Source organism: Tribolium castaneum, chromosome 1 (assembly GCF_031307605.1).
Source record: "Tribolium castaneum strain GA2 chromosome 1, icTriCast1.1, whole genome shotgun sequence".
Classification (NCBI taxonomy): Eukaryota; Metazoa; Arthropoda; class Insecta; order Coleoptera; family Tenebrionidae; genus Tribolium; species Tribolium castaneum.
The window spans coordinates 36,667,687-36,681,321 of NC_087394.1; the positions used below are offsets into that span (position 1 = coordinate 36,667,687).

Genomic DNA, 13,635 nt, shown 5'->3' on the forward strand with positions numbered 1-13,635 from the left:
CTCACTTTTCTTAGATTTTTCTTGATTTTCTTCAAAATTTCTCATAATTTTTTAAAATGGTTTTCTGTGATTTTCTGGGGTTTACCTCTTGGCTTTTATTTATTTAAAAGATTTATTTTCTATTCTCTGCGATGTGGCTTTATATTGAGTCAAAAACTGGCATATTTTAAGCAATTTTTTCGGATAAATAGTTATATGGTATTTCAACCAATTTTAAACGTTTTAATTCTCAAAATACTGTATTTACATACTGTGTATGTACCTTTTTTCATAGATCCCGAAATATATGCAATGTTTTTTATGAAAAAATAATTTTGTATTCAAAAAACTTGCTGATTTTTTGAAATTTAAGTGGAATTACTGTGATTTATAAAAGAATAAGCAGGAGAAACAAAACTTAGTACAAATGATTCATTAATTTTTTCAAAATTTTTATTAATGTATGGAAAAAAATCAACGCAACGTAACTACGATGCGTCAGACTAAATTATACCAAGCCCCTGTGGCCTAATGGATAAGGCATCGGCCTCCTAAGCCGGGGACTGTGGGTTCGAGTCCCACCAGGGGTACTCCTTTTTTTTCTTACATTATTGAAAAAAATAAACCAAAAACACAAAAATATTTTATTCTATACATTTACAATCAATGAACCGCTTGCCCCGACCCTGAAACCTTGAGCTTATCCAACCCTGGCAAAGCCCCCGAGCTTCTCACCGGCCCGAAATACTTATGCCCCAAGGCCTCCTGAGCCGTACATCTTTCCATGTGATCATAACAAAGCAACGATTCCAAAAAATCAAAGGCATTCTGATTCACTAAATGCTCATTCTCCGTATTGACAAATCTCTGCCAGGGTTTTTTCGAGTGAATCCCCAACATCTCCTGCATGCTACCTTCCAGCACAATGTTGTATTTATTCAAATAAGAGTAAAACTTGCTCGTGCCCAACACTTTAACAATGCAATACAGTTGGTTGCGGTTATCAAATCCTTGGAAGAAAGGTTCTTTACGGAAGATCATTGCGGCAAAAACGCACCCAAGCGACCACAAGTCGAGGGAATAGTCGTAATAACCGTACTCTACCAACAATTCCGGGCCTTTGTAATGCCGAGACGCCACCCGGACGTTGTAACGTTCTCCGGGACGGTAAAACTCAGCCAAACCGAAATCAATCAACCGGATTTTGCGATTTTTCCGGTCAATTATGATATTGTGCGGCTTGACGTCACGATGCATTATGCCCTTGCTGTGACAGAAATCAAGGGCTTTCAAAATTTCGTAAATGTAAAACCGGATATCGGAATCACTCAATTTCAAATAAACCTCCTTAAAGTCCTCATTATTTGACGGGGATTCGAAAATCAGGGCGTGCAAAGCTGTGGAAGGCACCGACACCACGGCATATAAACTCACAATGTTGGGGCCGTTCCTCAAGTGCTCCAAAATTTTAATTTCACGTTTGATTTTCGGTTTTTTGATCGGTTTTAGCAACTTGACCACGACCGAATCGTTAGTACCATCGTGCACCCCCTCGAACACTAGACTGTACTTCCCTTGACCGATTTTCCGAATCAAACTGTAATTGTTGATATCGTCAGTCGGGGGGTTGTAGTTGTCGTACTCAAAGTAGGAAGAGGGCTTGTTTGAGAACACGTCCGAGTATACCCGTGATGTTGTAACAACAACGCTACGACTAATTTGTGTTATTTTGGTAATTTTAGGCCTAAAACACTTACGGTGTGTCGTCCAAATCCATTTTTGGCACAAATTTTTTGAAATCTTTTTTTGACATTTGAAATTTAAACGGGGTGCTTACTTGTCACTAAACGACAAAACGAAAATCCCTAACCCGATTAAGCGAAAAACACAATTGTGGCTTTAATTTAATGGTGCCACACGAATTATGAATTATTTTGTGTTTTGTGAGCCAGTCTCGAGTGTCTTGTGGTGGTTTTGGTCGTTTTTGGTGTAGTTATTGGGGCGTCATAACCTCAAATTCGTCATGTCAACAAGTGGGATTAAAACCGAATCTAACGATTCAAATGACTCGAAACCCGTTTTTAAACGTAAAAACCGTAAACAGCTGCGCCAAAGGCGCCCCTCGGATGGTAGTGACCGAGAGGAGGACCTGGAGGAGGTCAGGTAACAAGACCCCCTTCACTGTGGTGCCTCCCCTAACGTTGCTTTTAGCACCAAACTAGAAGAAATGAAGGAGTTACAAAACTTGCGTAAGCGCCCCCATGGAGTCAACGCCTTGGGGCTAGCCCTAGGTACCAAAATCACCATCGAGGACGAGTGCATTTCAAAGGACCCTTTCAAGGTGAAGTCCGGCGGCATGGTCAACATGCAAGCCCTTAAAAGCGGCAAAGTCAAGCAAGTCGATGATGCGTACGACACTGGCATAGGGACCCAGTTTTCGGTCGAGACGAATAAACGTGACGAAGACGAGGAAATGATGAAGTTTATTGAAGAAGAGTTGTCGAAGAAGAAGCGCAAGGTCGAGCCCCAGGAGCAGGCCGAGGCTGAGAACAAGTCGGCGTACACCAGCCCCGAGGAGGCGGCTTTGAGGGCAGTCCCGGACCATTTGAGGGAGTCGTCGACGAAGAGGTCGGAGGAGATGTTGTCCAATCAGATGTTGAATGGGATTCCGGAAGTGGACCTGGGGATTGAGGCCAAGATTAAGAATATTGAAGCTACGGAAGAGGCGAAGTTGAGGCTGCTGTGGGAGAAGCAGAATAAGAAGGACGGGCCTTCGCCTTTTGTGCCGACGAATATGGCGGTGAATTTTGTGCAGCACAATCGATGTGAGTTGGCAGAACTGCTCATATTTGGAGTTTTTTACTTTTTTTACAGTTAATATAGACGCAGAGGTTGCTAAAAAGAAGGCCAAGTTGGATGATAAAGTGGAGGAGGCTACGGAAAAGCCGAAGAAAAAGGATGAGAGGGCCACCGATGATTATCACTACGAAAAGTTCAAAAAACAATTTAGGAGATATTAGCCTTTTGTAGTGTTTTTTATTTTTGAATAAATTATTTATTTTGATTTGTTTTTATTTCTTTTAAAAATCCGAGCAAATAATCACTGTGTTGTTTTGAAATTCATAACTCAAAAACTAAAAGTCGTAGAGCAATGCGGTTTGTTCCATTGGATTCAGCGGCTTTTTTTCTCTATTATACTAATTTTTCACGCAATTTAAAATTTTCAATTTTTTTTGCTCAAATTTCCTGAGTACCTTCAAGAGGTGAAACAAAAATTTTTTTTTAACTAACTCTAGGAACTTTTTATGGACTCCTACATGTCTTAACAACCCACAAAAGTTGTTAAAAGTCCACAAAAAGTCCAAATGTTCGATTTTTTGATGTTTGATTTTTTCAATTTTCGTCGCAGTTTTTGTCGATTTTGGGTACCCGGAACATTTGTCGAGCAATAGCTCCGGAACTATTAGAGATAACCCCATGAAGTGTATTATCGTTGGAAAGCTCTTTAAATTATCTATTTTTTTCAAAAAAGATTATTGTTCTCCGACTAATAGTTTTCGAGCAAATTGCTGCTAAATGCAAAAATTGGTAATATTTTAAAAAATTCATAACTAAAAAACTATTGGGAATTTGGCAATTTTCTCGATGCCAATCGATTCCCCGGATCATTTTGCAGGGATATGGACCAAAACAGTTCCACTTTTTAGAATAATTTAGCCGTAAATGAGAAACTAAAAAAAAATAAAAAAAGTTAACCCCTTAAAATCGGTCAATTTTTAAAGTGTCTCAAAATCAAATGAAACTTATTCTGTCTTATAGATTTTTATGTGCTCTTTACGATGGAACAAACCGTTTTCTTCTTGCTCTTTTAGTTTGACCGTAATCGGCATTTGAAAATTGAAATTTTTTTTGCGAGATATCGCCTTGAGTCCTATGCCATTTTGTAGAGTTTTTTATTCCGGTTGAACTACAATATTTTGGCAGTGTGACGTTAATTTCGTACCTCCTTGGAACGAAACATTTACCATTGTTCTATTTCTAAAGGAAAAAAACTGTGACCTTCGCCAAAATAACAAACAACGATTTATTAATCATTTCATGTTTCAAGTGCCAATTAAAATAAAACAGCGCAGTTTTTAATAAAACTTTATTACACTCAGGTTGTAACAATATGTATAAAAATTTGATTTTTTCATTCTAAAACCTAAGCCATTCTTTTGCTCGCCTCGAGCACAGTCCTCGAAATCACCAACTTCTGAATCTGCGTCGTCCCCTCATAAATCTGGTAAATCTTCGCATCCCTCATCAGCTTCTCCACCGGATACTCACTATTAAACCCAGCACCTCCAAAAATCTGCACCGCGTCTGAAGCACACTTATTGGCCACATCTCCAGCATAAGCCTTCGCAATCGAAGCCGAATAACTGTTCCTAATCCCATGATCAGCCTCCCAGGCGGCCCTCATCCACGCCAACCTGGCCGTCTCAACCCCAATGGCCATATCAGCCAACATAAAAGCCACAGCTTGGTGGTAGGCAATGGGAACACCGAACGTTTTACGTTCGAGCGAATATTTCGTAGCTTCGTCAAGACACCTCTGTGCTACACCAGTGGCCCCACAAGCCACCGGGGGGCGCGTGGTGTCAAACGCCCCCATGGCGATTTTAAACCCGGCGCCTTCGCCCAAAAGGACGTTTTCCTTCGGAACGCGCACTTCTTCAAAGGTTACTCCGCGGGTGTCGGAGGCTCGTTGCCCCATGTTCATTTCTTTACGGCCGGGGGTTACCCCAGGGGTGTCTCTATCGACGATAAACCCAGTGAAGGCTTTACTAGCGGGGGCTTTGGGGTCAGGGTTAGTCCGAGCAAGGACAAAGTACCAGTTAGCGACGCCTCCGTTTGTTATCCACATTTTTTGGCCGTTGATTACGTACTCATCACCTTTTTTCTCAGCTCGGGTTTTGACACCGTTCACGTCGGAGCCACAGCCCGGCTCTGTGACGGCATAAGCCTTAAAAATCAATTAAAAAAATTATTTATAATTAAGTGTTTAATTACAGCAACTAAAGGTTCCTCAATCAACCGCCCCAAATACTTCTTTTGTTGTTCTTTTGTCCCGTTTAGAATCACAGGGACTTGCTGAAATTTTCAACAATTAGTAGGCTGTGACTTGTGAAATTAAGTTGGTGACACTGGCTATACGTATTTTATTTTTTATATTTTTCCGGGTCTTTGGAAGCCATAGTTCGTCTGTTTTTGTATTTTTTTTAAATTGTATTATGATAAAAAATAAATTGAATAAATAAAAGGACAGCTTTCATTTGTTTTGTTCTGAGAGATTAAGTAATCGGTTGGAAAATGAAATTATATTATTTTTGATTTTTTTCGTATGTTTTTGTCATCATTTGTCACAAATAAACAAATAAAAATTTGAAATTGGTTGCCAACTTATTCAAAAGCCACGCCACTTTATTGCATAAATACCCCTAGATGTGACGAACCAATCACAGTCCCAATCCCTGAACACCCCCAAGACAGTTCTTCCCCCATCAAACAGGCATCAAAAACGCCCTGATTCAAGCCACCGCAGTGTTCGGGAATGTGCGAATTCATCAAACCCACAGCCCATGCTTTTTTCAAAATTTCAATCGGGTATTCCCCGGTTCTGTCGAAATGAGCCGCTTGAGGTGCAATCTCCTCCCGAGCGAATTTGCGTGCCATGGCTTGCATTTCTCGTTGAGTTTCATTCAGTTCTAAAATCGGGGAAAATGACACAGTGTGGCACACTCAAAATGCGAAAATTACCAAAATTGAAGCCAGATTTTCGGGCGGCTGTTACCGAAAATGCACGCGTGAGCGTGCTTGGTGTGAAAATCTATAAAAGCGAAAGTGTATAAATTCGTATTATTTTTGTTGTTTTTTACCTTTTGCACGGTTAAGGCCATTTTGGGTGTGTTTTGTCAAGCGAAGCGAGAACGACTCTTTAATTTATTTATAGTGGATTGTAAATAATACAACAGAAATGGTGATAAGATAAAAATTATTGCACTTTGAACCTTGGAAACAATTTATTACTTACCTTAATGCAATTAAACGGTTCTGTAACGATGGGTCAATAAAAATAGATTTTTGCACCAATTAGAAGCTCTCAATGTAATCTTTTGATTATTACAACGTAAACAAAAATGATGAATCGGTAAAATTTGTGACCTTGATGGGTATACAACGGAAAGTGGGAGAAATCGTGCCACTTTCTTTAGTTGTGTTTGTACCATGTTTCAATTAAATTTCTGATCAAAGTAGCCTACGAATTCGAAATTAAGTTGGCAACATTTTTATTAACTCTGACGTCACCATTCGAAGTCAAATTTTCTTTATAATAAAAAAGTTGGAAAATACAAAAAATTTCATTCATTTTTGAGCCAGTTTAACATCAATAATTCGGTGTTGCCAACTTAATTTAAAAGTCAATGTCTACCACCATGGATAAAAGTATTTTTTTAATCAGAAACCAGAAAAGACATTTTTTTAAATCAAAAATTTTTTAAAACGTATTGACACAACTGTTACTTTTTGGTTTTATAAAAAATTAAATGATAAAAAAATGATGTTAACCTAAATCAAGCACTTTACTGATTTAAATGTCGTTTTTGATCGGTCAAAAATTTTTTTAAATCGATTAATTTTAATTTTCTGTAACTGTGAGAATTCAAGGAACGGAAATATTTGTCACTTTATATTTTTTACTCAAAAACCGTCAATTTTTTTGGTGGTCAAAAATTATTTTACTCGTAACAAATAATACAATAAATGCTAACATCATTGTTTGGTTTTCCAGGTCAAAGTTTTGCATAGTATAATTTCTGTCACAGTTCAAATTCCGAAAAAAGAGCATTGTAATTGAATCTTATCTTATCAGTGTAAACTTGGAGTACAAAAAGTTGTTTATACACAACAACATTATGTCATTTAATTTCATTCCACTCTGATTCTTGCACATTTTCATTGCCTAATAAAATAAAAATGGCTTCAGTTTTGCCAAAAATTTCGAGAGTTATTGTGAGCAAACCCTGTAGAAAAACATTCAGTAGTTCAGCGAGACATTCAAACGGTTACAATTTTGGTAAGTTCTCATTTAAAAATCGCCAAGAAAACTAGATTTCTTGCAGAACTGAGCGAAACTCAGAAAGAGTTTCAAGCCGTTGCTCGAAAATTTACAAGGGAAGAAATAATTCCGGCTGCACCTTATCATGACCGGAATAATGAATATCCGAAAGAACTTATCAAAAAAGCCTGGTCTTTGGGGCTCATGAACGGCCACATTCCTGAATATTTGGGTATCTAATGATAACATTATCACAACTAAAAATTAAATCACTCATTGATTTATCTATTAAGGGGGCCTTCAGCAGGGCGTTTTCGATATTTGCCTAACTGGTGAGGAATTGGCTTACGGGTGCACTGGAATTTTCACTGCAGTTGATTCCTCCAACCTTGGAGTAACTAAAAATCCCTAACTCTACCACTTAATCCCTTTAACTTTGTAGCAAATCCCAGTGGTAATAGCTGGGACTAAAGACCAACAAAAAAAATATTTGGGCCGTTTTTTGGACGAACCTTTAGTTGCCGTAACTTCACCCTTTTTTTTCTTTTAATCCAAGTAGAAAAAATAAACGCTTTTTTAGGCTTATGCAGTTACTGAACCTGGGGCAGGTTCTGACGTTAGTGGGATTAAAACCAAAGCCGTGAAAAAAGGCTCTGAGTGGGTCCTCAATGGCCAAAAAATGTGGATAACAAATGGGGGCGTTGCCAACTGGTATTTTGTCCTTGCTCGCACTAACCCTGACCCTAAATGTCCCGCTGGGAAAGCCTTCACCGGTTTTATCGTCGAGCGGGACTTCCCTGGAGTCACTCCAGGTCGCAAGGAACTAAACATGGGGCAAAGAGCGTCCGACACGCGCGGGATCACCTTCGAGGATGTTGTCATCCCCCAGGAAAATGTCCTCCTTGGTGAAGGCGCCGGTTTTAAGATTGCGATGAGTACTTTTGATAAAACTAGGCCTTCGGTGGCTTGTGGGGCTACTGGTTTGGCTCAGAGGTGTCTTGACGAAGCTACGAAATATTCGCTCGAACGTAAAACTTTCGGTGTTCCGATTGTCTACCACCAAGCTGTGGCTTTTATGTTGGCTGATATGGCCATTGGGGTTGAGACGGCCAGGTTGGCTTGGATGAAAGCTGCATGGGAGGCCGATCAAGGGATAAGGAATAGGTACAAATAAATGCACAGTTTTTAATTTTATTAAACAACGAGATAAATAATAAAATCATCGGTTGTAGTCTTTCGGCGGCCATTGCCAAAGCACACGCCAGTGAAGTTGCCAACAAAAATGCCTCTGATGCGGTCCAGGTGTTTGGTGGTGCAGGTTTTAACAGTGAATATCCTGTGGAGAAGCTGATGAGAGATGCAAAGATTTTCCAAATTTACGAAGGAACGACACAAATTCAGAAAATTGTAATTTCGAGAAATGTATTAAGTGAAAGTCGGAAATAAAAAAATATGAGAGGTTTTTGTTGTGTTTTATTATTAAAAAGGGGTAGCTTGTCGTTTCAATAAGATAAAAGGGTATCAAAAGTTGATGACTGTAATAAAGGAAGTAAAAGCAGGTAAGCACTTGGGGATTATGGCGTCATAAAGCATTTGAATTTGGGAAAGTTTGAAGGTTGTAAAAGTAAGATGCTCGGAATGTGGTGCAGGAATACATTGTGTTTATTTTAGCTTGAAACATTTTTGTACTATAAATTGTTTCTGATACCACTGAACGCTGTATTATTGGTTGCATACGACGTTTGCTATTTGTAATTCTTACGAGTAAGATTTTACGTAAACTGTCAGTCGCAAGATAGTGATTCTTTTTTTCAAAAATAGACAATTTAAACAGCTTTCCAACGATACTAAATTTACTAGGGTTATGGTTAATAATTCCGGACTTATTGGCAATTATTACGGACCGTTTCAAGTAAATCGGAAAAATCAAATTATTGACCAAATGTTTTAAAAGTAGTTTTCTAGACGCAAAATTACATGCTGAGCACAATGGTGTCGGTTAAAGTGCTCTAAGATAAATAGTTTTTGTGAAAAACTCGTTAAAAATCGTTGAAAATTTAGAGCTTTGAGATTGACCACGTTAATTTGGATAAAAATGTTTAAAAATTGTAATACTAAAAAAAATAGCACGTATAGTATGTAAAATGAGCTGCAGAATTTATTGGAATAAACAGTTTTTCTCTACAAATTTTAGTTTTTGAGTTATGAATTTTTAATAAATAACCCGGCGCATCCACCATTTTTCAACATATATATATATATTTTTTTAACTAGTATAATTATAACCATAATTATTACCAAAAAAAGAGTTCTGTTTCATGACAAAATTTATATTTGGCGCATTCAGTCGGATTTTGTTGTGGATTTTTAATTTACTTTATAATTTTTTTAATTTTTTGAAAGCAGAAATTAACAAAGTTACGATTCGTAACAGACGCTCATTTTAATCCCCAAGTTGCCATTTTTCGATAAAGTAATCTACGCAATATTCAGAACGTTATTCAATGGACTGAATATCAATCACACAGTATTAGCAGATTAGATAACACTAAATACAACTCAGAAAAATAAACTAATACATTATTAATTTTCAGCCGGAAATAGATAATCAAGACGATATTTTCATCACTTAAAAATACTTAATTTTCTCACAACTGTTATTTTCCAATTATTTACAGTTCAAAGAACTCTTCTTTCCCCAAGTGACTTTTTCCCGAACCTTATGATTACTCACAGTGTTGTAAATCATATTTTCTAAACCGTCATAAATCACAAACACTGACCTAAAAAACAATTATCTAGTCGTTTTTATTGCTGGATTATTTCGTCCATTATTTATAAGAAAATTCAGTCGAAAATTTCGCAAATTGTACAATGGCCTTAAAAACTGTCTTTGTTATACTCAGTGTGCTGTGTTTCATCCAAGCTGCTGATTTAGGCAAAACAGCAATTTTGAAAAAAATCACTACTATTTTAAACCACATACCGGAATCTGGTAAGGTTCGAAAATTTAGTAATTTTTGATTAATTGTTCCTTTAGAAAAGAATGATTTTTTGCGGTACCACCTAAACAAAGGGCGTGAATTAATGTTGGCACAACTGTCAGACAACTACCCTGATGTAAGTTATTCGCCAAAAAAATAAATTCTTAAAAATATAATTATTTTAGTTTGACTATGACTTAGATGAGGACGATTCAATTTTACTCTACAAATACTTTGCTACAAATAATTTGGTGACCGACGAAGAGGTGGTGAAAAAAGTCAGTAACATAATTTGCTGGGGTAATAAATGTATCGATTTCTCTGATCCGGGGGTTCACCCCTAATAAAACATTCAATCAAATTGTTGTGTGTCTTTCCTTGACCAAAAATCGGTGATTTATCAACAATTTTAATTGCTCGTGTCAATCACTGGCTGATTAATCGCTTAATATTCAACATGGGCCGACATTTTTGTCGTTTTACGTCCATAAATCGTTCACAAACGAGGCATCATCCAATCTTCGACATGTCAGACTAGATAAGTCTCACAATAAAATACGACCAGCGTGAATGATTGATTCAGACTACGGAGGACTATAAGTTAGGAGGCAAAAGCGCAGGATTTTCTGTACCCAAAAAAAGTACGGCATTTAAGGCCAACTAATTCACTAATTGCTCAAAAAAATACAGGTTTTTATAAAAAACAAAAAAATATTCAAAACTTAAAATTTGCGCCTGGTTACGTATTTTCCAAGATGCTGCGAACACGCTTCAAGATACAAGAAAAACGTTAAGGAGAAATTTGTAGAGAATTAAATTGTCTTTAAAAAAGTTAACAAGACCATATTTCTATCTTTAACCGTTTAGGCCCCAAAAATGTTTAAAGACACTAAAGCGACATTTTACAGGTGTCAAGTAACGGTAAGTTAATTTATACCTCAACTGTAGAAGACAGAAATATGGCGCTGCTAATTTTTTTATAGGAAATTTAATTCTCTACAACTTTGTTTCTTACACTTTTTTTGTATCTTTAACCGTATTCCCAGCGTTTTGAAAAATAGGCGACGGTGCGCTTAGAATTATATCAATTTGGGTTCCACTTTAGATTTTTGCGACCACTGCGAGTACGGTTCAAGATACAAAAAAAGTGTAAGGAACAAAATTGTAGAGAATTAAATTTTCTACAAAAAAGTTTTCGACACCGTATTTCTATCTTCAACGGTTTAGGTAAAAATTAACTTGACAACCGGCAAAATGAAGCAAATTAGTCGCTTGAGCGTTTTTGAACGTCTTTAGGGCCTAAATGGTTGAAGATAGCAATATGGCCTTACTGACTTTTTTGTAGCAAATTTAATTCTCTACAACTTTTTCCCCAACATTTTTCTTGTATCTGTAACCGTATTAGCAGCGTTTTGAAAAATATGGGGCAGAGTACAAATTGGTAAAAGTTTCCAAAATTTTTAAATACAGTTTACGATAAAATCTTTGCATCATTTTTACATCCGATTATTGAGAATTTAATGCTCTACCTGCCTGTTATTTTTTTGTTTGATGTATGTTAACCGTTATAAAAATACAACCATTTTTCTGAGAACTTAGACGGTAATGGAACAACTGCGCTCTCTGGCGTCATTAACGGAACTATCGACAACTGGACGTTTTACTTGGCCGTTTCGTATCGTAACCTTTAGATATCCGTGATTCAGACGAAAGAAAAAAAATGACTTATCGTACAATTTTGAACCTTTATACTTTGTTTTGCGTCTAAGCTTAGCTTATCATTTAATCCAGCTCAAAGAGACACCTGTAGTTATCGAGCCAAAAAGACTTGAAACAAAACATGTTTACGTTTGTTTTGGATTTCGATAATAATAATGCATGGAAAGTAACAGGAATTTGAAAATTTTCAATAATTTCGTGATGCACTTCTGAGTAGTTTGTTAATCTCTCAAAGGAGAGATTATTTTTGATTGATGTTCTTTGCCTTGCTATAAATAATAGGTCGGAACGGATTTACTCAATTCACAAGTTTCAAGTGAGTAATAATGGCTCGGTTTACAGTTTTTGTGCTTTTTCTGACCGCTTTAGTGGCAACAATTGCAGCTGATTGTACAGGTATGAACAAAATTAGTTTCTAGAAATAGAATTAATTGTAGTTTTTTAGGAGCTACAAAGGATATAAAGCCATATAAAACCGAAGATGTAAGAAAAAATAATTCAATTCATTACCAACTTAATTACGATTTTTTTAATTAACAGATAAGGTATTCGCTTGAAGTCTACTACCAGCTGTTGTTGTACATCAAGGAAAATAATTTGTTGCAAGTTCGTGACTGTCCAATGTGTAAATGCTTCAATGATGGCACGTGTGTGGACTTGTGCGATGGCGGAATATGGCCTTAATTGTACTATTTAATGTTATTGTTAAACCAAAAAAATTAAATAAACTTTCGCAAACCTAAGTTTAAAAGAGTCCAAATCCTGGAATTTAATACTTGGGGATTAGTTTTATCTATGAACTGATTAGGGGATTAAGATTTTTCGATGTGTGTCAATAACTTACGAAAATAGAACGCAATCTCTGGAACTGGATCAAAATTTGGTACTGATTTTGCCAATTAAAATCTGGGGCAGAAAGTTTGTAAAATTCCAAAAATGGATTATCCGTGATGATATATAAAAGTATCTTTGACAATTTTATTGCCAGTGTGTTCTAAAATCTTGAAGCAAAAATGAGAAAAAGTTTAATTCTAGTTGCTTTATTTCTATTTGTTTTGGCAAATAATTTGCACGGAACAAACTCCAAGAATGTGGATATTTCAACAGTAAGTCTGAATACGTTTCGTTTGTGGGAAAATATTAATCAGTTTTGTAGTTTCGTTACACGAAGGAAAAGTATTATGAGCTGCTCCGTTACATCAAAGAAAATAAATTAATTGACTTGGACACCTGTCCACAAAAATTAAACTTTCACCACTTTTCTATCGATTTGTGCAACGAAAACGAATGGCCGTGATTTCGCAATAAATTTTTAATGAAATGAGTGTTTATTTATTATCCCCCACTTGTTGTTGATTAATTACTTTCGATAATTGAAGGACATATTAAAGCTCCTCTAAATTTTTTTATTTACAGTGGAAGCTTTCAAGGTTTTGAGGTCAATTGCTTGAGTTATTTATCAAATGTTCAGATTTTTATCACAAACTATTTAAAGAAGAAAAATACTGTGACCTTGAAGAGATAAAAAATTTGTGGCAAAACTAAATTTGGTTTTCTATGGTTAGAATGCTCTACGACGAGTGAAATTTTCTAATAATCACACAATACTGAATAATGTTACTATGTGAATTTTTTCAGAATTTCTTTTACAATTCCCTAAAATTAAAATTAATTAATCAATTCATTAATTTTAATCGTTGCAAAAAATATTACGTACATTTTTATTAATTATTAATTAATTATACAGGGTGTCTCACCAGGATGTGAAAATCTTTTAATGCTTCCTAACCAGACATCCTGTGTAATTAATTATATTATGGTGTTGTGATTAAGATTAGATTATTTTTTTCC

The 13,635-nt window shown here is 36.2% G+C and overlaps 6 protein-coding genes and 2 non-coding genes across 10 annotated transcripts in view; 6 read left to right on the forward strand and 2 right to left on the reverse strand.

The window, feature by feature from the left end:
• Nucleotides 1–13,635, forward strand: part of LOC663089 (cousin of atonal) — a 117,726-nt gene that overhangs the window by 96,188 nt on the left and 7,903 nt on the right. The window lies entirely within an intron of this gene.
• TRNAR-CCU (transfer RNA arginine (anticodon CCU)) lies at nucleotides 497–569 on the forward strand. The gene has a single exon. It is a non-coding gene; the product is annotated as a tRNA-Arg (tRNA).
• LOC662984 (casein kinase II subunit alpha) lies at nucleotides 610–1,849 on the reverse strand. Its single transcript, XM_969051.4, has 2 exons — nucleotides 1,737–1,849; nucleotides 610–1,693 (listed from the first exon to the last, which is right to left on the reverse strand). The coding sequence occupies exons 1-2, from the start codon at nucleotides 1,790–1,792 to the stop codon at nucleotides 643–645; spliced, it is 1,107 nt and encodes a 368-aa protein (XP_974144.2). The 5' UTR covers nucleotides 1,793–1,849; the 3' UTR covers nucleotides 610–642.
• LOC662955 (uncharacterized protein) lies at nucleotides 2,003–3,043 on the forward strand. The gene is made up of 3 exons (XM_969023.4): nucleotides 2,003–2,142; nucleotides 2,191–2,804; nucleotides 2,854–3,043. The coding sequence occupies exons 1-3, from the start codon at nucleotides 2,003–2,005 to the stop codon at nucleotides 2,997–2,999; spliced, it is 900 nt and encodes a 299-aa protein (XP_974116.1). The 3' UTR covers nucleotides 3,000–3,043.
• Nucleotides 4,113–6,214, reverse strand: LOC662930 (medium-chain specific acyl-CoA dehydrogenase, mitochondrial). Of its 2 annotated transcripts, XM_968999.5 has the most exons (6): nucleotides 6,056–6,214; nucleotides 5,901–5,957; nucleotides 5,782–5,851; nucleotides 5,461–5,729; nucleotides 5,035–5,115; nucleotides 4,113–4,987 (listed from the first exon to the last, which is right to left on the reverse strand). In XM_968999.5, the coding sequence occupies exons 2-6, from the start codon at nucleotides 5,919–5,921 to the stop codon at nucleotides 4,184–4,186; spliced, it is 1,245 nt and encodes a 414-aa protein (XP_974092.1). In that variant the 5' UTR covers nucleotides 5,922–5,957; nucleotides 6,056–6,214; the 3' UTR covers nucleotides 4,113–4,183. The 2 variants fall into 2 exon arrangements, with proteins under 2 accessions (XP_974092.1, XP_015832971.1); XM_015977485.2 differs by lacking the exon at nucleotides 6,056–6,214 and having other exon boundaries at nucleotides 5,901–6,049.
• On the forward strand, nucleotides 6,826–8,543 carry LOC662897 (medium-chain specific acyl-CoA dehydrogenase, mitochondrial). The gene is made up of 6 exons (XM_968971.4): nucleotides 6,826–7,099; nucleotides 7,146–7,313; nucleotides 7,375–7,475; nucleotides 7,524–7,604; nucleotides 7,662–8,245; nucleotides 8,314–8,543. The coding sequence occupies exons 1-6, from the start codon at nucleotides 7,000–7,002 to the stop codon at nucleotides 8,525–8,527; spliced, it is 1,248 nt and encodes a 415-aa protein (XP_974064.1). The 5' UTR covers nucleotides 6,826–6,999; the 3' UTR covers nucleotides 8,528–8,543.
• LOC103312227 (hypothetical protein) lies at nucleotides 9,917–10,426 on the forward strand. The gene is made up of 3 exons (XM_008192363.3): nucleotides 9,917–10,076; nucleotides 10,122–10,201; nucleotides 10,251–10,426. Exons 1-3 carry the CDS (start codon nucleotides 9,956–9,958, stop codon nucleotides 10,407–10,409), a joined length of 360 nt encoding a protein of 119 aa, XP_008190585.1. The 5' UTR covers nucleotides 9,917–9,955; the 3' UTR covers nucleotides 10,410–10,426.
• Nucleotides 12,023–13,105, forward strand: LOC662840 (uncharacterized). Its single transcript, XR_010333547.1, has 4 exons — nucleotides 12,023–12,180; nucleotides 12,230–12,267; nucleotides 12,325–12,890; nucleotides 12,941–13,105. It is a non-coding gene; the product is annotated as an uncharacterized LOC662840 (transcript).

What these genes read in the sequence shown, in the direction of transcription:
- LOC103312227 (XM_008192363.3), top strand. Translation starts at nt 9,956, where the DNA reads ATGGCCTTAAAAACTGTCTTTGTTATACTCAGTGTGCTGTGTTTCATC. An exon ending in AAACCACATACCGGAATCTG is followed by an intron (nt 10,077 to 10,121) that starts GTAAGGTTCGAA and finishes TTGTTCCTTTAG; the next exon opens with AAAAGAATGATTTTTTGCGG. An exon ending in TGTCAGACAACTACCCTGAT is followed by an intron (nt 10,202 to 10,250) that starts GTAAGTTATTCG and finishes TAATTATTTTAG; the next exon opens with TTTGACTATGACTTAGATGA.
- LOC662930 (XM_968999.5), bottom strand. Translation starts at nt 5,921, where the DNA reads ATGGCCTTAACCGTGCAAAAG. An exon ending in TGGCCTTAACCGTGCAAAAG is followed by an intron (nt 5,852 to 5,900) that starts GTAAAAAACAAC and finishes TCGCTTTTATAG; the next exon opens with ATTTTCACACCAAGCACGCT. An exon ending in TTGAGGAACCTTTAGTTGCT is followed by an intron (nt 4,988 to 5,034) that starts GTAATTAAACAC and finishes TTGATTTTTAAG; the next exon opens with GCTTATGCCGTCACAGAGCC.
- LOC662984 (XM_969051.4), bottom strand. Translation starts at nt 1,792, where the DNA reads ATGTCAAAAAAAGATTTCAAAAAATTTGTGCCAAAAATGGATTTGGAC. An exon ending in ATGGATTTGGACGACACACC is followed by an intron (nt 1,694 to 1,736) that starts GTAAGTGTTTTA and finishes AACACAAATTAG; the next exon opens with TCGTAGCGTTGTTGTTACAA.
- LOC662955 (XM_969023.4), top strand. Translation starts at nt 2,003, where the DNA reads ATGTCAACAAGTGGGATTAAAACCGAATCTAACGATTCAAATGACTCG. An exon ending in GAGGACCTGGAGGAGGTCAG is followed by an intron (nt 2,143 to 2,190) that starts GTAACAAGACCC and finishes CGTTGCTTTTAG; the next exon opens with CACCAAACTAGAAGAAATGA. An exon ending in TTTTGTGCAGCACAATCGAT is followed by an intron (nt 2,805 to 2,853) that starts GTGAGTTGGCAG and finishes CTTTTTTTACAG; the next exon opens with TTAATATAGACGCAGAGGTT.
- LOC662897 (XM_968971.4), top strand. Translation starts at nt 7,000, where the DNA reads ATGGCTTCAGTTTTGCCAAAAATTTCGAGAGTTATTGTGAGCAAACCC. An exon ending in TTCAAACGGTTACAATTTTG is followed by an intron (nt 7,100 to 7,145) that starts GTAAGTTCTCAT and finishes GATTTCTTGCAG; the next exon opens with AACTGAGCGAAACTCAGAAA. An exon ending in GATCAAGGGATAAGGAATAG is followed by an intron (nt 8,246 to 8,313) that starts GTACAAATAAAT and finishes CATCGGTTGTAG; the next exon opens with TCTTTCGGCGGCCATTGCCA.